At 40.1% G+C, this 22,401-nt stretch overlaps 1 protein-coding gene and 1 long non-coding RNA gene across 3 annotated transcripts; both read right to left on the bottom strand.

Annotated features, from left to right (window-relative positions):
- Positions 1 to 1,480: 1,480 nt before the first annotated feature.
- On the bottom strand, positions 1,481 to 20,846 carry eef1g (eukaryotic translation elongation factor 1 gamma). Of its 2 annotated transcripts, XM_061834301.1 has the most exons (10): positions 20,728 to 20,846; positions 19,891 to 20,049; positions 19,676 to 19,739; positions 9,493 to 9,635; positions 7,301 to 7,444; positions 6,531 to 6,660; positions 5,716 to 5,917; positions 4,692 to 4,864; positions 4,092 to 4,216; positions 1,481 to 1,825 (listed from the first exon to the last, which is right to left on the bottom strand). In XM_061834301.1, exons 1-10 carry the CDS (start codon positions 20,737 to 20,739, stop codon positions 1,667 to 1,669), a joined length of 1,311 nt encoding a protein of 436 aa, XP_061690285.1. In that variant the 5' UTR covers positions 20,740 to 20,846; the 3' UTR covers positions 1,481 to 1,666. The 2 variants fall into 2 exon arrangements, with proteins under 2 accessions (XP_061690285.1, XP_061690286.1); XM_061834302.1 differs by lacking the exons at positions 19,676 to 19,739; positions 19,891 to 20,049; positions 20,728 to 20,846 and adding an exon at positions 13,574 to 13,682.
- LOC133508373 (uncharacterized) lies at positions 9,744 to 13,562 on the bottom strand. The gene is made up of 2 exons (XR_009797044.1): positions 11,684 to 13,562; positions 9,744 to 10,468 (listed from the first exon to the last, which is right to left on the bottom strand). It is a non-coding gene; the product is annotated as an uncharacterized LOC133508373 (long non-coding RNA).
- Positions 20,847 to 22,401: the final 1,555 nt, after the last annotated feature.

Below are 22,401 nucleotides of genomic sequence, written 5' to 3'. Positions count from 1 at the left end.
CTTTCCATTTTTTCATCCAGTTCAGTTCCTTTCTACTTTGCCCCTTTACTAATCACTCACTTTCTGGTCTAACACACTTGCCTCTTCTATTCGTCTCATTTTCTTCATTTATCAACTTCTCAAAGTATTCTTTCCATCGCTTTAGCACAGTACTAGCACCAGTCAACAATCCATCTCTATCCTTAATTACCATGACCTGCTCCACATCCTTCCCATCACTATCCCTCAGTCTGGTCAAGCTTTACAGATCCTTTTCTAATTGTTTAGTGTCCAACCTGGTATACATGTCATAACCACCTTGTTTAAGCTTCGCCACATCTACCAAACATCGCAATGTATTCCTTCCGCAGCTCCTGAGTGTCCCACTTGTCCGCTAATCTCTTTCCTTGTATAACTTCCTGTATTTTGGGCTCCTACCACCAAGTCTCCTCCTCCTCTTTCCTACCAGAAGACCTTCCGGTCTCTCTGATTACCTTGGCTGTAGTAGTCCAGTCTTCCAGGAGCTCCTCCTATCTATAGTCTGTCTCACCTTTTTCAAAAGGCCACACAGCATTCTTACTTTCTCAGCTTCCACCACATGGTTCTCTGCTCTTCCTTTTGTCTTAATCTTCCTACCAACCACCACTCATCCTACACACCACCATCCTGTGATTTTGAGTTACTCTCCCCTACCACTACCTTACAGTCTGCAACCTTTAATGACATCGTCTGAACAAAATGTTATCTACCTGCGTGTTTCTAACACCACTTTTCTAGGTTACGTTCCCTATGTTCCTGCTTCTTCTGGGAAAAATGTTCCCTGTTGCCATTTCCATCCTTTTTGTTTACCCCATTTGTCCCACAAAATTCCTTTCATGGACTATATACTATGTATGCCACAACTGATTCATCACCCTTGCTTCCTTCACCAACATATCCATTACAATCCGGACAAATCACAAATCTGTGAGTCTGGGATGTACAAAACTACTTCATCTAGTTCCTTCCAGAGTTTCTCTTTCACCTCTAGGTCTCATCCTACCAACGGCGCTAACCGCATTATACATAGCCTCATAGCTCAATCCAATACTCTTTTCACAAAGACATTCTTAGCAAACTCCTCTAAAATAACCTGCACTCAATGGTAAAATAATTTAAACACTGCTCCTAAACTTCTAGCCTTACTTTCTTTCCACCTGCTCTCTTGGATGCACAATATATCCACCATTCACCTCATCATCATGTAAACCAAAACACCCGAACTTTTCCCATCATAGTTCAAACATTCAAAGTCTCTAGACTTATTTGTAGGCTGTGTTTTTCTCTTCTTTCTGCCAAAGAATCTGCTTTCCTCTTCTTCGACCCACAGTAGCTCAATTTCCACTGATGCCCAGGTTAACTGTCGGGTGTGTCGGGTGAAGGAACGCTGTTAACCCAGGCCACGATCGATCTGGTATGGGATGTATCTGGTTAGAGTAAAGACCACAATTTAAATTCCAAACATGGTGGAAAACGCTTTATTTTTTTTTCTTTTTTCAGTGACAACAAAAGTTTGGGCCACAGACAAATCGCAGCCACACACCATCGGTTTCAGGTGTTACAACCCGTTGGCTCAAAGTCTGTAAGTTCAGAAGCATCACAAGCAGAGGCGCAAAGTGCTTTCATTCAAATCTGTCCCATTGTCCACTCATTTAAAGATTTTGCCCTGGTTGACGGCTTTGCCCACATGCTTGAATTCTCCCTCCCATGAGAAGTATTCCTTCACCATGGTCTTGCACTCCTCACTTTTTGGATCCAACTTGCGCCAGTCATATGACTCGTAGTCAATTTGCCAGTCTGGAGATAGCTGGGGAGTGGAAAGAAAAACAAAGTGCTGTTTGGAATATCAGTAATGTGGCTACAGGTTTTGCACCATGACAGATGAGCTGGTTTGTCCAACAGCATAACTTTGCACAATAGGGGAAAAAAAAATGCAACAGCTCTATGAAGTACCTCAAAACGTTTAAAAACCATGTGCAGTGCCTTCTCAACTGCGCCGCCACCTGTTACTTTTTAATGTTTGTGTTCAAATGTGATCACAGCATGAACCAGCCTTTTTAACTCACAAACAGAGTTGACTGGGATGAATATGATCTCAAATTTGCTTTTCCCCCGTTAGATTAAGACAATGTGCCATGGCTGGGCACTGCCTTGCCAAAGACAGGGGGTGACACTTGCTGTGTGCCAACAAAGTGCACGAGTTGTGCTTTGCGTTCCTGAATTTGGCAATTCAATGAAATAATCCATGTTGACGGTAATTTTATTTATTGAAGGCTTTGGACAGTTAGGTTTTATGGAACCTTATGTACTTCTTACATGTAAATGTAATTCTGTAGTAATGGACAGTGTTGCCCTGTTATTCGTGGGAGTTACGTTCCATACACCCCTGCGAATAACAAAAATCTGCAAATATTGGATGCTGGATTAATACACACTGGTTATAGTGTCAACATGCATGTCAGCACGTGTTTCAGTGTACGTAAGCTACCACATGATGGCGCTCACGAGGTAGTGAGGGACAACTGAAGAGTTCAGACGCAAAAGCAGATATAGAGCTTGTACATGTGATGTCACCATTTTCACAGCACCATATTTCCGTTCAAAAAGAGCTGTTCGACAGTGTGGGGGACATTGCACCGGAGCATAATATTCACAATGCCCAAGACTTGTTGTGCTGTTGGGTGTTTCTATAGACAAGACATATTCAAAGAGGTCACTCTATAGAATACCAGCTGAAAAGACCAGAAAATCTCGGTGGATTTTGGCAATTAAACGTGATGGATGGTGGCCAGCTAAATACACACTACTGTGTAGCGATCATTTCATTTCAGGTAGGAATTATTCTTCTCAATCTCAAATTCCCAAGTATTTATAATGCCAAGCTGGCTCATTTGAGAACATTGCGCTGTTTAAAAAAAAAAAAAAAAAAAAAAAAAAAAAAGACAAGAGTCATCTCCAACATACACCAAAGCATGTTGCGCCCATATGTTAAACTTCGGTGAACCTCTCCGACTTTTTTTTTTTTTTTTTAAATATGCATTGTTCTCAAATGAGTCCAAAGGATATTTAAAAAAAAAAAAGAAAATAAACCATTTGTCACACAGCGGTTTACATGGGTTAACGTGTGGCTGCAACACGCTTCAGCGTACAGGGGATGAACCCTATCCAAGTAGTTTATTTTCTTTCAAACATCTTTACGCAGAACAAGCTTATATTACCCTACACACTGCCTGTGTAAGCAGGTCATTACTGACGATGTAGACATATCGAAACTAAAACGAACCACACCACAACAATAGCATAACTAGTGTATAAAAAAATACAACATATTTGACACAAAACATGTACTTTAAACGCTATTCACCTCCTACCATCATGCTTTGTGACACTCATGACCTTCATGGCTCCGCAAAGCATGATGGGAGCATGTAAATAGCCTTTACAGCGCATGTTTTGTGTCAATTAGTTCACGAGTCATTCTTTTGTTTTATTTGCCAGTTCTGCTATTCTGCTTGCTGTAGTTTGATTTTAGTTTCGAAGTGACACAGTGTACATCGTCAGTAATGACCTTCCCACACAGGCAGTGTGTGGGGTGATGTGCGCTTCTTCAGCTTACAGATGTGAAATGTAATTGTCCCTCACTGCCTCATAAATGCCATGATATGTAAGCTTACATAACGCTAGAACACGTACTGGTTTGCATGTTAACAGTGAAACCAATGTATTTAAGTGTACTTTGTTGGACAAGTCACAACAATTGCAAATGCTAGAACTCATTCACCACATTGTAAGGCTTCATCTCTAATGAGGCACCTTGTCTATTTTGAAGAGAATTAAAAAAATATATATATATATATTAAAAATGAGCAAATATGGCCAAGAGGGGGAACCGCGAATGGGCAAGGGCCCACTTTATTGTCATTAATCTACTTCTGTAAGTAATGCAGGTTTGGTGACATTTTTAACTTGACCAGAAAACGTCTGCCCTACTTAGATTTAACCGAAGTGTTTTAAAACAAAACATGGCAGTACATTGACAGATCATAAATTCTGCAATTGTCAAAAGGACTCACAGTGAAAGCCAGGTTTTGGCCTCTGAAGACCCAGATTCCAGAGATGCAGCTGTTATTGTTGGTACCAAACAAAAGAACACTAGCAAAAGCATTCTTTCGGAGTTTGTCGAGGCGCTGGAACATCCCTGAAAAGGACAGAGGGGATGGAAATTTAAGCGGTAAGCGCAAATAGATTTTGACAGGGGTGATGGAGGTTGTCTTATAGAAATCTGTTTTAAATTGTAACCACAGCATGAACCAAACTTAAAACTCACTGGATCCGAGATGACTGGAATAAACCAATGAAAATTTGTCTTTGCCTTTCAGATTAAGATTTTGTGCCATGAAAGAACAATGTCTTGCCAAATGTTTTATTGTAAAATGATATTTCTAACTGCATACGGAGCATACAGATTTTGCCGTGGATATGTTTAAATGACCAATTTTACCGTTTTAAAAGATGAACACAGTCTAGTTTCTAAATTAAGAAGGGTGAATTTTGCTGATGGAAAAAAGTACAGCAAAGTCACAATTTACTAGATTAAAAAATGAATTCCTAGACATATGCAAAAAAAAAAAAAAAAAAAAAAAAACTTTTAAATTGACTTAATTTTGGCTCACCTGAGATAAGGTTGCAGCTTTTGAAGACCTCTGTAAGCTCCAGTGGATATTTGTACTCTGCATACCAGATTGAGTATCCTTCTGGGTCAAAGTTTTCCCAGAAATAGGGAATGGCTACTGTTAAAGTGTCCTGGTTGGAGTATGTTCTCTTAAACTCATCCATGATGAATGCACTGGAACAAACAGACAAGATATGTTAGAAATACTGTATTTAAATAAAGACTGAATTCAACATGTCTTGTGTGCATCTTCATAGTGATTTTTTTTTTTTAATATATATAAATGTGACCACAGGATGAACCAGCTTTTTGTTCACTGAACTAGACATGACTGGGATGACATGACTATGGACTTTTCTCTTCCCCCATCATATTAAGACTTGTGCCACAATCAGACACCACCTTGCCCAAAGACAGGGGACAGCTTATCATGCACACATGGATTTGCAGGGACTTGCAGCCTCTGGCAAATAGAGATGATTATAATTTTAGGGCTGGCTTTAAAAAAAAAAAAAAAAAAAAAAAAAAAAAAAAAAAAAAAAAAAAAAAAAGAAACTGGATATTATCTGTGTATGAGAGTGCAAGTATCATGCCTCCGATGAGTTGCTATCATGGCTGAGGTTGGTAAACCACCGCGTACATCACATCGCCTCTTTTACATTATCATTGGCTAGGTTTATGAATGGAACATCAAACTGGCTCAGTCAGTCAGGGGAACAAAGCACTGCACTGGAAGCGAGGGTCAGTAAGTGAAGAACTTGGGTTGGGAGGTTCAAACGCAACCAGTCAGGGGGATCGGGCATCTCTCTTCCTGTGGACTCTCACAGCAGTCATTGGTCCTCTCTCCCGAGGAGAAGTAATGAGCCGGTGTCTTCCAGGTTCTTTTTCGTTAAGTGAGCAGAGGGCATTTCTTTGTACAGATGTGCGGCACAGGACTGGAATAAGGCTAGACTCAAACCTTGCTAGAATTGGCTTAGTAGTATATGCTACTTTTGGTTAAAGATCAAACTTGTACTTTGCTGTACCTCTTTGGCATCTCTGCAAAGGGGTCCTTTGCTTTGGGCTCTGCAGCCAAAGCAGCATCACAGTCATCCATCTCTTCTGGTTCAGGCTTCTTCTCTTCCTTTTTCTTCTCTTTCTTCTCCTGAGGCTTGGCTGCATCTTTTCCAGCCTTCTCTTTCTTGGGAGGTGCCTCTTTCTTGGGCTGCATCTCAGCAAACTTTTTAGCTATAGGACACAACAGTAAAAGTTTGTTTCTAAGACAAAAATTAGACTTCACTTATGCAACTCCTTGGCTTACTTGTAATGCAAATCCAGGATGAAATTAACTTAGAATATGATGGAAGTCAAGCCATCCTTATGCAGCTGTTCAACTGTGACACAGCCGACGAACTATTCAGCCACGTTAGTGCCATTTGACGGTCAGTATGACTGAATATCAATTATATTTGCATTAAATTTAAAAAAGGAAAAAGTATAATATATTCTTTCTGCTTCTCTCTGGCAGGCATCTTGGATCAAGAAAAGAGCAGCATACTCTTTAGGTCCTTTGCCACATTCAATATTGTGATGAGAATTGTAAGCATCGTAAATTATTTATGACAAGTGTGAAATCAACAAGCAGGGGTTAAATTAAGTGAGTTAATTAATAAACTTTAATGCCTAATTATATTTGGTCACTTTTCTAAGAATAACTACTCTAGAGAGGACAACCAATACAAATAAAGTAATTGTTTAACTTCACAAGTTTCAGGCCATTCAAATAAATGTTCACCCAGATAGATTTAATCTAATATTAACAGAATGCATTTGTCGAGGTAGTGGTGAGCGGTTCACGCACCATCAAACTGGGCCATTTTTTCACACAACTTGACCTCTCCAAGGACTGTCTTGAACTGGGGCTGGTTGACACAAGTGACAAACCAACGGGTCACATTGGGATAAGGCTGACGGAAAGATGGTTCAAGGACCTAGATTGAGAGAAAGGAGAGCTCTTCCAATCAATAGGAAAATATTCTGGAGACCATAACAAATGGTTTTGTCAAATATATTCTAGTTTGCAAGTCAGGATGCTACTGTATTTTCTGGACGACAGCACGTACCAGTTAATAGGCCGAAACAATAGTGTAATATTGCCGTGGTAACTTCACTCGGTTGTGTGGTGTTGTCCTTTTCGAAAAGAGCTTCCGTGTCGGAAGTGACGTGTTCGTCTCCCACAGTTAAGATGCACCGGGTGTTTTCATTGGCGAATGTCCGGGTGACGTCACTTACAGAGGATGCAGCCAACATGGCGACCACTTGGATATCATCGAATGACATCTGCAACTTTGTGCATGAATGACGCGATCTCCGCTCACATTTATTTTTCGTATGGACATTGAAGTAAATGTTATATGTATTTTTCATTACAATATCTATAGGGATGACACTTGGGCTTGAAGCATTATGTTCTAACAAGTTTTTATTGTGTTGACTGATAGCCACTAGCGAAAAACCCCCAAAACAAAACTGCATCAGAAAACAGGCCCAAGGGTTCACAGCACCCGAAAAATTAGTGGTTTGTCATCCGGAAAATATGGTATTTTATATGAATAATTAAATTTGGCTAACCTGCTTGTACAGCCACAGCATGGAGCATGCCACCGTGATGTCAGCAAGAGTGATCCTCTCTCCAACCAGGAAGGTACGAGTGTTCAGGTGTTGGTTCAGCACTGCAAGCAGCTTCTTCACATCCTCCTTTGCCTGTTCTGTGGCCTGGGGCACCCAGACAGAAGAATGACTATTCAGGTCAATAAAAAGCAAACTGAAAAATCGATAGAGACAATAGAACAATCGGTGATGGATGTCAGATCATCAAGAACCCTCAAGTCATTTGTGACCATACTCACCCAATAAAGAGATTTCTGAGATGAACATGGGGATAAATTATCTTCCCCTATCAGATTAAGACTGTGCCATAGAAAAGACACAGCCTCTCCCAAAAACAGGAGACTGGATAAAATTAACGTGGCCACTCTATCTTGGTCGAATTTTGAGTGGGGATTGGGGGGGGACAGAAAAAAAAAAACATGGAATGAGCACTTAAAATGCCTCTAAAATCGTTCATAACTTGGTTGCAAGTACATGTTTACATTTCATTTTCACTTAAGTCGAGTTTTTTTTATAGCGAAAGTGACGGTCAAAAACTTGACGGCAATTTTAAGGGGTAAGTTTCAAGCACAAGGACTTTGGCTTTTCTGATATTAATGGTGGCTATTTCATAAACATCTTTGCTGATTGGGGACGACTTTAATGGGTAAAAGATGATACAGAAGTATCAATTGTACTTGGAGAAATCTGTGCAGTGCAAGGAAGCCAATCATGAAAATTAATCTCTTCTGGGTCAGTATCGACATTTCAGCACAGTTTAGAAAATTCCTTAGAGATTTACACAAAATCCTTCTTAATCCAGACAATAGACGATAACCCACAAAAGCGTTCTGTAAAAAGGCAATTCATATCAACCCCCCTCCCACACACATTTTCTAAACCGGTGCTGTGTTGTACTCTGCTTGAAGTGGCCGTTCCAACCAAACTTTGCATTTTAACAGTCTCAATTTTGGGAAATTTTGTGACATTCCTTGCGATTTGCTGGGAACCAGGTCAGGGTGTATCTCACCTCCTGCCCAAAGATAGCTGGGATAGGCTCCAGCACCCCCACTATGACGATAAGCGGCTCAGAAAATGGATGGGTGGATGTCACATTGCTACTAAAATGAAATACTGACTTGATTTTTTTATGGTCATGATTAAAGTAAACCATAAATGCATAAGCCCCCACAAAGAAATTGTGTGACCTACAGCATGGAACCAATGGGAAGGTGCAGAGCCGTATTTTGAGCTCAAGCCCATGAAGCACCGACTACGCCAAAAAGGTTTATTTTCAGGTGTGATTCAGTCACCAGGAAAAATAAGATAACTTCCAAGTTGGAATTGATATGAATTTCTTAAATCAACCCCCTACAAAAAAAATGCTTTTATTAAGAGGGTACAGCGGGAATTCAATGAGGACAGCGAGCGCTGATATTCTGGATCCGATCTTTACGCATCCATGTGACTTTGATCTGTTTTGTGGTCGTCACGTATGCTGACAATGTTTTAGTTAGGACTTCACCAATTGTCTTAACCAACTTATTTTGCCAATGAAGAGAAGTGCAAGAACAACAATCTTCTAGCCCTCACAAAAAATATAAAAGGTCTCACAGGGTGTGATGTATGCATTTTAGTTACAAGTGGACAAAGTTGTTGGCACCCCTCTGTTTACGGTAAAAAAAATGAAAAAAATAAAAAAACAGCAGTCACAGAAATACCTTCAACCCAACAAAAGTAATTTGTAAGCGCCGCAATCTAAATCCTATTGAAAATTTGTGGTAAGAGCTGAAACATGTCTGGAGAAAGCTCCCTTCAAACCTAAAACAAGTGAAACAAGTTTTTCATGAAAAGTGGGCCAAAACACTCTCTGGAAGTAGTAAAAATTGTTACAGTGGTTGCGTAAAAAGATTGTGAAACAAAATAAGGGTACCATTTTTTTTTGTTGTTGAAGTCCTGCTCTTCATGAATTTGTTTTTTTGAATGACTTTTTGAATGAAAAAAAAAAAAAAAAAAAAAAAAATCGAATTTTTATTGGTTCATTTTAAGAGATTTGTATTTATTACTTTTGTCATATACAATATATTTGTCACCACTGAGTTTTTCTTTCATTAAAAGAAGAGTACGAGTAATTTTTTACGTGTGCAATTGTATTATTTGAACAAGCTACACACCTGCTTGTTGAACTGCATGATGCCCAGTGTGGGGAAAACCCATGTGCTGGCTGGAGGGACAATCTCTGAGTCAGCAAAGCTCACCCACTGGAGGACCTGCGCTGAAGCCTTGGGTGTGCCACCGCGTAGGACATCATTACCCACTACATTTGAAGGGAACAAAGGTATAGTGCTATGTTGAACAGCAAGTCTATTCCGATTCAGTGTTTTCTTTACCACCACATCACTTACTATTTTATTCTTCGTTCAAACTTTGTTCAAATGTGACCACAGCATGAACCAGCCTTTTTAACTCACTGAACCAGAGATGACTGGGATGAATATGATCAATTTGCTTTCCCCCTGTCAGATTAAGACAACATGCCATGAAAGGGCACTGCCTTGCCCATCGACAAGGGATGAAAATTGAGCAAAAAAATAAAATAAATAAAATAAAGTACAAACCAAGCTGCAATAAAGTCCTATAAATGTGACAATTTAATGTAATTTACTATGCAGGTTGATGGTATTGCACTTATTGAATGCATTTTTATAAGTTGTTATATAGAAATGCATGTACTTGTGTAAATGTTCTGTTGTAAATTGTTCTTTGTGAAGGAAATTGTTACCGTAATATTCACAATTACAACCAGAAAAATTAGGAATGAGAATCTGCAGTGACCTTCAAAATTATTAACTTTTTGTCATCAAATTTTTGTCATTGTTTTCATTTTTTTATCTGAATCCTTAATATTTCCAGTATACAACAAAAACAAAAGCATTGACCTTCCATTTTCAATACTTTTGGAGGGGGCTGTAAATATATAAGCAGGAAGGAGAAATATTTTAATGTTGCTTCTTGGGTCATGGCAAGGAAATGATGTACAGTGAAGAAAGTAAACATTTGAACACCCTGCTATATTGCAAGTTGTCCCACTTAAAAATCATGGTTGGGTCTGTAATTTTCATCGTAGGTGCATGTCCACTCAGAGATGATCTAAAAATAAAAATACAGAAATCACAATGTCTGATTTTTTTAACGATTTGTGTGATACAGCTGCAAATAAGTATTTGAACACCTGATAAAACCAATGTTAATATTTGTGACAGTAGCATTTGTTTGCAAATTACAGAGGTCAAACGTTTCCCGTCGTTGTTCACCAGGTTTGCGCACACTGCAGGAGGGATTATGGCCCACTTATCCACACAGATATCTAGAACAGACAGGTACCAGAACCTTGATATGCTTCTTACGGGCCCACTCCTTGGTTTTCCTGGCTGTGTGCTTCAGGTCATTGTCATGTTGAAAGACCCAGCTACGACCCTTCTTCAATGGTTTGACTGAGGGAAAAACGTTGTTCCCCAAAATGTCACAATTACACGGCCGCAGTCTTCTTCTTAATAGAGTGCAGTTGTCCTGTCCCAGCTGCAGAAAAACACCCCCAAAGCATGATGCTACCACACCCATGCTTCACAGTAGGGATGGTGTTCTTGGGTTGGAACTCATCATTCGTCTCCCTCCAAACACAGTGGAATTATGACCATAAAATTCCATTTCGGTCTCATCTGACCACAAAACATTCTCCCACAACTCCTCTGTATCATCCAAATTGTCATTTGAAAACTTAAGACGGGCCTTGATATGTGCTGGTTTAAGCAGGGGAACCTTCCGTGCCATGCATGATTTCAAACCAGGATGTCTTAGTGTATTACTTAGAAACCCAGCTCTTTTCAGGTCATTGACCAAGTCCTGTCGTGCAGTCGTGGGCTGATTCCTCAACTTTCTAAGGACAAATGAGACTCCAGGAGGTGACATCTTTCATGGGGCTCCACTCCCATTGAGACTGACCATCATGTTTACCTTTTTTCCATTTTCTAATGATTGCTCCAACAGTGGACCTTTTTTTTTGGCAATTTCTCTGTATCCCTTTCCAGCTGTGTGGAATTGTACAATTTTGTCTCTGGTGTTTTTGGACCGCTCTTTGGTCTTGGCCATGTTACAAGATTGAGTTTCACTGTTTGTATGGTGTGGACAGGTGTCTTTATGCAGCTAACGACCTCACACAGGTGCAGCTGATTCAGGATAATACATGGAGTGGAGTTTTGAAGGCCAGAGTTCATACTCAGTCTGACCTAAAAATTTTAAGGGCTTTTTTGGGGCGAAAAATTTAGGGCCATCGTGGGAAATCATGAGGAAGGAAAAAAGACTCACCTAATGGTGCCATCAACCGTTCTTGGTTCATCAAAGGATCCAGTACCTCAGTACCTGTGACAGCGATCACCTGTCACCCATTGTGGTTGTTCTCATTGATATAACCATTGTCAATGTCTTCACATAACAGTCTACAGAAAAACAGATTCTCACTACAATTGCAACTATATGCACAAATGTCTTCTACTGATGTCTGTCTCAGCACCCCTACGAGTCTAGCCTCCTCTATTTGTTGCTGCAGAGGTGCCAAAGTGGCTCTCTTGTCCTTTGCTCTGCCTTTGAGTGCATTGGCCTCGATGATAAACCTCAGATTCCTCTTTTCTTCTGCCTCCTCACACAGCCTGTCAGCCTTCTCAACAAGCATAGATATGTCAGTCTCTATTCTGGCTTTGAGGCAGTAGAGATGAAAAGTGGGCAGCGATGCCAAATGTAGCCAGGTACGAAGTCTTCCCTTCCCCACAGTGGTAGTTTTTAGCAATGTCACTATCTGGGAACATGACTGCAAACACTTTCGAATTATTTTCACAAGATTTGTCACTGTAATGGCTGCAAATCAATTTTGAAGTCCACACGATCTCTTCCTTTAACGAGTCCGTCTTCGTGTATTGAACTACGTTCATAAAGCCTGACTTCTGGCTGGTTGAAGTCGATGACTGGACAACTGTAGGTGCGCATGCACTGGCAGTACCACTGCCTAAAGTTGATGCTTTACTATCATGATATTTTAGAAACAGATTCATACCAACGGAAGATGAGACAGTCTATCAAATCAGCCCAAGCATCTTGAAGAATGCATGTCCCCATGACAAGTTGGATCGATCAAAGAACTAAGCTGCGTCGTAACGAAGACGAAGTGAAATGCCTACTCACGGAAACGAACAATGGAATATCGACGACAAGATGCCAACTAGTTGTGAACACAGTGACTACTATTGACAATTTCCTGATCGCTTTTTTTTTTTTTAAATAGATACATTTTTTTAAGGGAGAATTTTGGCAGTAGAGGTCCTCAATTTTATTTTATTTTATTTTTTTAAATTTAAAGGCCTTTTTAAGGGCTTGACCGGTTTTCAATGATTTCTAAGGACTTTTAGGGGCCCCGGAAAGCACCCTCGGAATTTTAGGGTTTTTTTAGGGCGGCATGCAAACCCTTAAGGTGGACCAAAAGTCTTTGAGGGTCAGAATTCTAAAATTCAAAACTAGCTGATAGACAGGTGTTCATATACTTATTTACAGCTGTATCACAAATCGTTCAAAAAAAAAAAAAAAAAAAAAAAAAAAAAATAAAATAAAATCATACATTGTGATTTCTGCACTTTTCTTTTTAGATTCTCTCTCTCACAGTGGACATGCACCTATGATGAAAATTTCAGACCTGTCCATGATTTCGAAGTGGGAGAAGTAATACAGCAGGGTGTTCAAATACTAATTTACTTCACTGCAAGTACAAATAATCAGGTTATGCCAGAGGAGTAGTTATACATTAGTTCTGCAAGTTTGATGGCATTTAAAATTCTCAGAAAACAGCAAACGCACGACAGGATTACAAAACATGAATGGTGACAAGCTGAGGATTCTTTCAGTTGTCAAGTGCAATCACACCCAAAGGAGGTTCAGTTAACATTCTAGAACTGTAAAATACTACTTCAAAACTGCATTTATAGAAGAGAAAGATGAGGGTTTTGATCTAGGGCTGAAAAGAAGTTGACTAAAAAGCTGACAAAATTTGGTCGACAAAATTTCTACTGCTGCTGGAGATCCCCTGGGGGTCTGCTTATCTACATATTTTTGTTTAAAAATAAAGGCAAAAAAAATACCCTACAGAAACATTTACATTACTCCAGTACATGATGTACTAATTTAAGGTTAAAATTTGCCTAATTTCTTTACTTTTTTGTTTTGGCCTCCAACTTGAGCCAGGTCCCATATCCACCTGCACCTGATGCCTGCTTCACACTGTAGCAGATGAATGACATCCTCCTCTTTAAGCACTCTCATTCTGGAAAAGAATTCACTAAAATCATTCTTTTTCACTATTACCAATTTCAAGGAAATGCACCCTGCACAAAAATATTACAATATTTTGTTTTTACTGAACATTTGAAGATAGCTCATGCTATTGTGACATAATACATATATAAAACACCATTAAAGGAAATTAAAATATGCTTTGCTGTGCGTATATCCTGAAATAAATTACTACATGGCCAATGTTAGTTTTATTTAGAGCCTAATAGTGCTTTTGCAGCATTAGCTCCAATACATGGAAAAAGGTTATTTGAGTTGAATAAGTTGTTGGTCATTTATTAAGTAACACTGGCAAACATGAATAGTATTTCGTGGTAAACAGAAATGGTTAAATTGATTTTCCAATGCATTTTATTGCAAAACCTAAAATTCCGTTTTCATTTTTGTCTTTGGACGGGGGAGTAGATACAAAATTTCGGCTTCAAAGCAATAAAAATGAGATTCCTAAAACTATATTTGCACCATCTATAAACATTTGGTTATTGTCAATGTCTGTGGACTTGAGCTCTGCGTTTAACACCATCATTCCTGAACTCCTCCCCTCCAAACTTCTACAGCTCAGCGTCTCAGTGGCATCTCCCAGTGGATCTACAACTTCCTGACGGACAGGACACTGAAGTGAGGCTGAGGGACACCACTTCATCCACGGGCACCATCAACACCTGGGCACCCTAAGGTTGTGTCTTCTTCCCTCTACTCTTCTCTCGCTCTACGCGAACGACCGCAACTCATGGCATTCGACTGTCAAAACTCAAAGTTCGCAGATGACACCATGATCACCGGCCTCATCAAAGACAGCAGCGAGTCTGCGTATCGAGAGGAACTCCAGAGACTGGAGCTTTGGTGTGGTCAACACAACCTGTCGTTTAACACTCTAAAGACTGAGGAGATGATTGTGGACTTCAGGAGGCATCCTTCACCACAGCTGTCCAAATGCCTTGTGCCAAACGCCGAGACCTTCAAGTTCTTGGGAATGGACCTTTCCGACTGGTGATCTGAAGCCCCCTCCCCCAGCTACATTTGCCATGTCCCACAAGTTTCCAAAATGGCGAGTGAACAGAACAGGTTTGAAGTTGATTCTTTAACGCGTATTACAGATAATATTGCGGTATCTTCTTTTGCCAAATGCGTCAGACTTGTCCAAGAGAGTTCTACAGAGAGGTCTCAACTATTTCACGCAAGGATATGTATACTGAATTAAGATTTTGGACGGAGCAGGACGCATTGTCAGAGTTACAGTGAAACGTTGGCGATCGATGCAAAAACGTTTGACGCCTCGTAAACGTCAATGAAATCTAACAAGATAAAATAGAAGAATCATACTGCACTACTAATGGGTTTTCTTTGAATACTTCAGCTTCCTCCCATATTCCAAAACACGACAGTAAGGTTCATTGAAGAGCCCAAATTATCTGTAGGCGAGATTAAGAGTATGGCTGTGTGTCCATCAGTTGCCTGCGATTGACTGGCGATCAGTCCAGGCCGGAGCTATCCCAGTGGACTTTGGGCAAGAGGTAGGGTCCATAACACTCATGAAGACAAGTGGCTTAAAAATGGATGTATGAGTGGGATCCTTTTGAAGCATGCTAAAATGAGTTTGTGAACAATGCTGACTCAAGGCAATATTTTTTGACTGCTTGCATCAACTTTTTAATATTTGTGTTTTTCCCCAATGCTTGTAGCTGTCTCCATAACCTGCATCAAGTCATTTAAAAAAAAAAAAAAAAGCCTCAAAATGCTAAACAGGCCCACCAGTCACAGAGATGCTTGACATCCTCTGATGCCCAACGGACCTTTCTGACTGGCGATCATAAGCTCCGCCTGCCTTAGCTACATTTGCCATGTCCCCCAAGCTTCCAAAATGGCAACTGAACAGAACAGGTTTGAAGTCAATTCTCTGATGCGTAGTCTAGATAATATTGCGGTATGTTTTCTTCCAAATGCTTCAGACTTGTCCAAGAGAGTTCTACAGAGAAGTCTCAAATATTTCACGCAAGGATATGTACACTGAATTAAGATTTTGGATGGAGCAGGACGCAGTGTCAGAGTTACAGCGAAATGATCGATGCAAAAACGTTTGATGCCTCGCAAACTTCATAGTGAAATCCAACAGGATAAAATAGAATCATACTGCACATGTAAAGAGAGTACTTTTTACTTGGAGAGATCACGAGTAATATCATTGTAGTCTTTATAAGTGAGTTTGGTTCGATTTTGTACATTTAAATAATGGTTACTAACTCAGTCGGTACCGTAGGCTCCAGATGAAAAAGTTTGACTTAGTTTCTAATCGAACCCAGTGCTCTGTCTTAAAAGTCTGATGTGATACAAGTAGGCAAATGGACATTTCTCTTGCATTACACTGACCATTTACATATAACTAACCCGACTCTTTGGCATAAAACATTATACACTTCATTCAGTAGGTCAGTGACACACAAAGTGAAAGTTGTTCTGCAATGTATAAAGCACTGATAATTAAATCAAACTCAGAGAAGATACTTCTCCCTCACTTCCCTTCAAATACCCAGCCTTGTGTTTGTTGATACTGTTCACATTTAGTTGTATGTGCGGTCTTCCGCAAGCCTTAATCGACCGTAGACAACCTCATCAACTGTGTTTTAGGCTTTGAAAAATGAATCAACCGGGCCCCTTGTAGCCTAGCAGGATATCTTTCATCAGAATTACACATTCCCCAAGCACATCTGAGGACCATTTTGTTCGTAACATTAACTTTTCCAAGCACATGCTACTGACACCCAGCATTGCTTGTGGGACATTATGGCGAGAGGGACGTGTCAAGCCAGGGGTTATGACAATGCAGTTATCTGATTGGCTATTATTGTATGAATGCTTGACAGGTCAGAAAGGTCCATTACAATCTCAGAGGACTTGAAGCGGGGGACGAACATCACCTCCATCCTCAAAAAGGCCCAGCAAAGGATGTACTTCTTGGGGCTTCTGAGGAAGCACAGCCTGTCACAAGAGCTGCTGAGACAGTTCTACACAGTGGCTATTCGATCAGTACTGTGTACCTCCATCACAGTCTGGTTTGGAGCCGCCACAAAAAAGAACAAACTCAAGACTACAATTGACAATCAAAACTGCTGAACGGATTGTTGGCACCAAGCTACCCACTATCAAGGAGCTGCACGCAATGCGAACTAGGTCCAGAGCAGCCAGGATCCTCTCGGAGCCTCCACATTCCGGCCACAAGCTCCTCCCATCGGAAAGCGATACAGCTTAATGAAAGTCAAAAGTAACAGGCATTCAAACAGTTTTTTCGCCCTCTGGCAATTAAGTCATAAAATTCTTGATCAGCGAACCTCTTATTTTTCTGCCTTGTGCCATGTTAGGACACCTTGCTGGTGTAATCAGTATTAGTTTAAAAATAATAATTTTTTTTTTTTACTTGATTTTTCAGACCGCACGATTCATCACTTAAACTGCTCCCTTTGCACAATTGACAGATTTCAAATCTTGCACATCTTATAAGGCATAACTCCTACAAAAGGAAATATCTTGTGCTTATTGTTATATTGTTCCTTGTTCTGTTATGCATGTCGTACCAGGGCAGCACTGACTGGTAGAGAAAAAAAAATCTGTGTGTGTTCTACACACTTGGCTATTAAAAATGATTTTGATTATTGCACATGACATTCCCAAAATGGCCACCAGGCAGGCAGGGCAATTGAGATGCTACCGGCCGCTGACTAGTCTTCATATCTATGTATGGTTGTGAACTCGGGACCACTGCTGTAGACAGGTTGTCCAAGTTCTGGAATGGCTTTAAAACAAAAGGATGAAAATGAAAATGTGTGATTGTTGTAAACGCAGAGGTGGCCTCACAAGCCAGTTTGGGGTTTCACATTTACACAAAGGCTGGACAAGTTGTGCAGAATACAAAGGTAAATATTTTGCTTTTGTTTTTTGTAAATACAGGGTTCATACTCAGTCTGACCCAAAAAATTTAAGGGCTTTTTTAGGGGCATTCTTAGGGGCTAACACAAAAAATTTAGGGCTGACACGGAAAAAATTTAGGGCAATCATGTCAATCTAGTCCGTCTTCGTGTATTGAACTACGTTCATAAAGCCTGACTTCTGGCTGGTTGAAGTCGATGGCTGGACAACTGTAGGTGCGCATTAGAGATCGAAACCGGTTTTCAGTTTTTTAAAACCGAAACCGTAATCGGACTTTCGAAATCGGTTAAAATTTCCAATCATTTCTTCCGGTTCCGGTACTCCACATTGCGGTATTTTTTTTTTTTTAAACATCATTTCCACTTTTTTCAAGTTTCGCTGTTAGAGTGAAATTGGACTCAAAAGAACATTCAGTTAAATCAAAGAAACATCAAACATGGCATCGAGTAAACGCTCGGGATATTTTCATGCCATTTCTGAAAGTCCGAAAGAAGAATGTCAACAAAACATTTTTACAAAAAAAAATAATAATAATAATAAATAAATTAACTTACAGGAGTGCGCTGTTGAAAGCCACATTCAACAAGCTTGTTTGTCAATATTGTATACAAACTACCCCATTACCTCGGAGTAACGATTGATGGCGTAGCGCCGGAGAAAAGGAGTAGGAGGCGGAGTGTCGGACACAGGAACAAAACTTGTTTTATTGGCAGACATCAAAACACTACTCGCATAATGGGGGGAACTCTGTGAACTCGTCACTCCGGAAGAGCAACAAAAACACCACCCCAACTCGAGGTCCTGCGGGTGAATTATGTAAACACCACTATGGTACCGGTTTTAAAACTTGCTACAACCGGTCGGTTAAAACCGGTTATGAAAGGAAGCGTTTTTTTGCGATCCCTAGTGCGCATGCACTCCTAGTACCACTGCCTGAAGTTGATGCTTTAGAAAGATTCATACCAACGGAAGATGAGTCTTCGCAGAATCAGCGTCTCCCCTGTTTTTCCGGTGCGACTCCAGCGCTTTGACGCCCATCTTTTCAAGCTGGTAACTCTGCTTGCACAGATGGCAGTAAAACATGTGCCGATCTTTTGGATCTCGACGAACCCAGCTCCCTAACTCCTTACTTTCAACCCAAGCTTCTTGAAAAATGCACTTCCCTGTGATACAAGTTGGATCGATGAAAGAACTACGCTACGTCGTAACAAAGACGAAGTGAAATGGCTACTCACGGAAACAAACAATGGAATATCGACAAGATGGCGACTAGTTGTCAACACGGTGACTTCCGTTGACAATTTCCAGCTGATTTGGACGCCAGATGGATCGCTAATTTTTTACATAAAAAGATTAATTTATGTTTTTAGGGAGAATTTTGGCGGTAGAGGTCCTCCCTTTGATATTTTTTTAATTTAAGGCCTTTTTAGGGGCTTGACCGGTTTTCGCGGAATTTAAGGGCTTTTAGGAGCCCCTAAATGCACCTTCGAAAATTTAGGGGTTTTTAGGGACGCGTGCGAACCCTGAAATAAGAACTTAAAAGATAATGGTGGGTGGGCGGGCGGGGGACATTTGTGTTAGTCAATGCAATACCTATAGGATAATTGAGGGATTTCATAATGGCAGTCTTAGTCAGGTGCACAGTAGAACAGGACATAAAACAATAAGTACATTCACTTCAAAGCTGGTCTGACATCAAATCTGCACACAGGAGTGATACCAAACACTCTATACATATATATATGTAGTTAAATTGGGTCCATTAATCATAAATGAGAACAATATGCATATTAGCAATAAGATAAAACATTTGGCAGCAGACAATTACACATTTGATGGCTTAGGCAATAGGATAATTAATTCCTCAAACATTTAAAAGTAACTGTCCTTATTTTGATTAGGTGATAAATAAATAGTGCTGCACCATGACATGAGCTCATATTTTAAGAATTGTGCAGGACTAGCTTCTCAGAACATAAATTTAAAGCTACCTTCTGTTTGTTTGTTTTTTTATAAAAGGTAAGGATATGTCGAGATACTCACAGTAATGAGCAATGGCATTACTCTCAGACAGACAGAAACCATCATCTCCTTGGTAGGCTGGTACCTACAAATCATTGGGCAATAAATAGGTTAGGTTTTTAGACCATAGGAAGCCTTGGAATAAATAATACAGACAAATGCAGTGATTCGGTCAAACCAATTCTTGCTTTGCACCATACTAAACTCAGAAGTTCCAAGGATGATACACAACCTACCTTGCCCTGGGGGAAGTTGCTCAGGAAGGCTGGGGTGTGGTTTGTCTGCCCGAAGGTAAAGGCAGGGGCACTGCTGGCCACTTTGAGGGCTGCGCCGCTGTATTGGGCAGCAATCTGAGCCTTGAAGGCCCTCCAGTTCTCTGGATAAGTGTACAGAGTCTGGAAAAATCGGGTGAAGGAGAATGATACAAATATGTGCTGTTAAAGCAAAAACGCAATTGTTTTTTTTAAGTTAAATGATTGATGATTTGCTTTGTATTGGGCCTGAACCAAACGTGGGATTTTGTAAAGGTCCTCGTCGAGCCACACACGACATCCAAGTTTTGTCCTTACTGTCCCAAAACTACGTAACCAGCCCTGCAAGGTGGGTAGCTAAGGAGGTCTTTACAGATATATTTTGGTAATATAACAACAAAGTGTATATAACGCCTAGCATTCACGTGTCCAGTTATCATCGGTGTAGGTACCAATGACATAGTAGCATACCAAGAAATGTTTTGATACTATCAAATACAGGTAGAAGTAAAAATTAAGATATGCATTTAGCGATTAAAAAATGTATTCGCAAAACTACACAGCTAACGTGGCACACGCCTCGCACTGGAAATGGGCGTCATTACTGAATGCAACGTCAGTGTAACGCAGTGCTAACGTTTGTTACAGTGGTGCCTGAATTGTTCGTGGCTAATACACTTTCAAATCATGGCGTAATTAACCAAGAAATCAGCCAGGGTTCAATGTTACCACTTCGAATAATGATTGCTAAGATTCAAGGCGGATTGTGACGGTGAAGTCCAGATGAATAAAAAATTCGCAGCCATACTCCATCTTACTTACCCCTGCCGCCATCTTCAGGACGAGAGAAAGAGAGAGCGAGTGCGCGACCCGATGACGTATATCTCGCCGTGATACGTGCGCGCTCACGTCATGTTTATTGCAGTAGGTCTATCTTCATCAATTAAAAAATGAATGAACTAAAAAAATAATATTTGAACAATTTCAAAACTAACTTCGATGGATAAAGCACAGTTTGAATCTACTCTGCATTTATGTTTTGCATAGACCACATAAAGTATCCTGACAGAATTCGTAATCATTTTGGAATAGAGCCCTAATGTCTTCCTGAATTATAATCCTCCACTTTACCATATGAAGACGTTTTGAAATACTGTATAATGCTCGGTGACAGGATTTTCCCATCTAGCAGCCGCAGTTCACAAAGACATGCTTTGATGATACCCTGACTGTCGTAGGTTAGCAAGGCCATTTTGGACAAACTCCAATTGGACCACAATCCTCTCTTGATGGTTTAATATTGGTGGCCTCACAAAAGTTTTACATACAGTGGGCACAGAAATATTTACACTTGCATTTTTCACTTGATTGTAGTGCAAGCATTTGCTATAACCATTCCAATTTCTTTTATTATTATTATTAATGCACACAAAGCACCCAGTATTGACAGAAAAAAAACAGAATTGTTGAAATTTTGGCAGACTAAAGAGAAAACTTAAATATCCGACAGCCATACAGTTATAGCCAGAGGTTTGCATACTATATACAATTCAAAAGCATGTTTTTTTTTTCGTCTCACTGTTTGAATTCAAACCAGACTTAACCTCTCCTGTTTCAAGTCAGTCAGGATCACCAAAATTATTTAATTGTCTTAAATGCCATGATAACGAGTGAGAGAATTTTTCAGAGAATGTTTTATTTTCTTCAAGGTCAAAAGTTTTGGGTAACCTTCCACAAGTTTCTGACTACTCTGGTGGAATCCAGACAGACCTGGTATAACTGAGCCAGGTTTGTCGGTTGCATTGCTCACACCTCTTTTCAGATCTGACCACAAATATTCAATGGGATCCAGATCACAGCTTTGTGATGGCTCCTCAAAGACATTGACTTTGTTGTCCTCAAGCCATTTTTTAATGGTTTTGGCAGTGTAGATAGTTATTGTCCATTTGGAAGACATTTGTTTTAGTGTCCTGGCTGATGTTTTGGGATGTTATTTTATTTTATTTTCTATTTTATGAAGCGCAGCACTTCCTGGTGTAAAAAAGAAAAAAAAAAAAACAGCCCCACAACATGGTGCTGCCACTTCCATGCTTCATAGTTGGTATTGTGTTCTAAGGTTTCCTGGGTTCCCCCCTTTTCTTTCCACATATAACGGTCATTATAGGCAAACATCTCCATTTTAGTTTCAGGACGTCAACAGAAGTGATGATCTTTGTCTAGGTGTCTATTTGCAAACATTAATCTGGCTTTTTTAAATTTTATATTTCTTTAGGGGTAATGGCTTCATTCTCGGTGAGTAGCCTTTCAGCCCATGACTGTACGAGACTCTCTTCACTGTAGCTAATGACACTTTCTTACCAGCTTAATCAAGCGTCTTCACAAGGTCTTTAGCTTATGTTTTGGGGTTGATTCACACATTTTGGACCGAAACACGTTCATCTCTGGGACACAGAGCCAGTCTCCTTCCTGAGCGGTGTGATGGTGGGAAAATCCCAG

This window comes from Syngnathoides biaculeatus, chromosome 11, assembly GCF_019802595.1.
Source record: "Syngnathoides biaculeatus isolate LvHL_M chromosome 11, ASM1980259v1, whole genome shotgun sequence".
Lineage (NCBI taxonomy): Eukaryota > Metazoa > Chordata > Actinopteri > Syngnathiformes > Syngnathidae > Syngnathoides > Syngnathoides biaculeatus.
Note: the sequence above shows the minus strand (reverse complement) of the source record. Positions and strands in the feature narration are given on the sequence as shown.

What these genes read in the sequence shown, in the direction of transcription:
- eef1g (XM_061834301.1), bottom strand. An exon ending in TAATGCCATTGCTCATTACT is followed by an intron (nt 9,636 to 19,675) that starts GTGAGTATCTCG and finishes CTTCAAATGTAG; the next exon opens with TGGGTAATGATGTCCTACGC. An exon ending in TGCTGTGGCTGTACAAGCAG is followed by an intron (nt 6,661 to 7,300) that starts GTTAGCCAAATT and finishes CTCTCAATCTAG; the next exon opens with GTCCTTGAACCATCTTTCCG.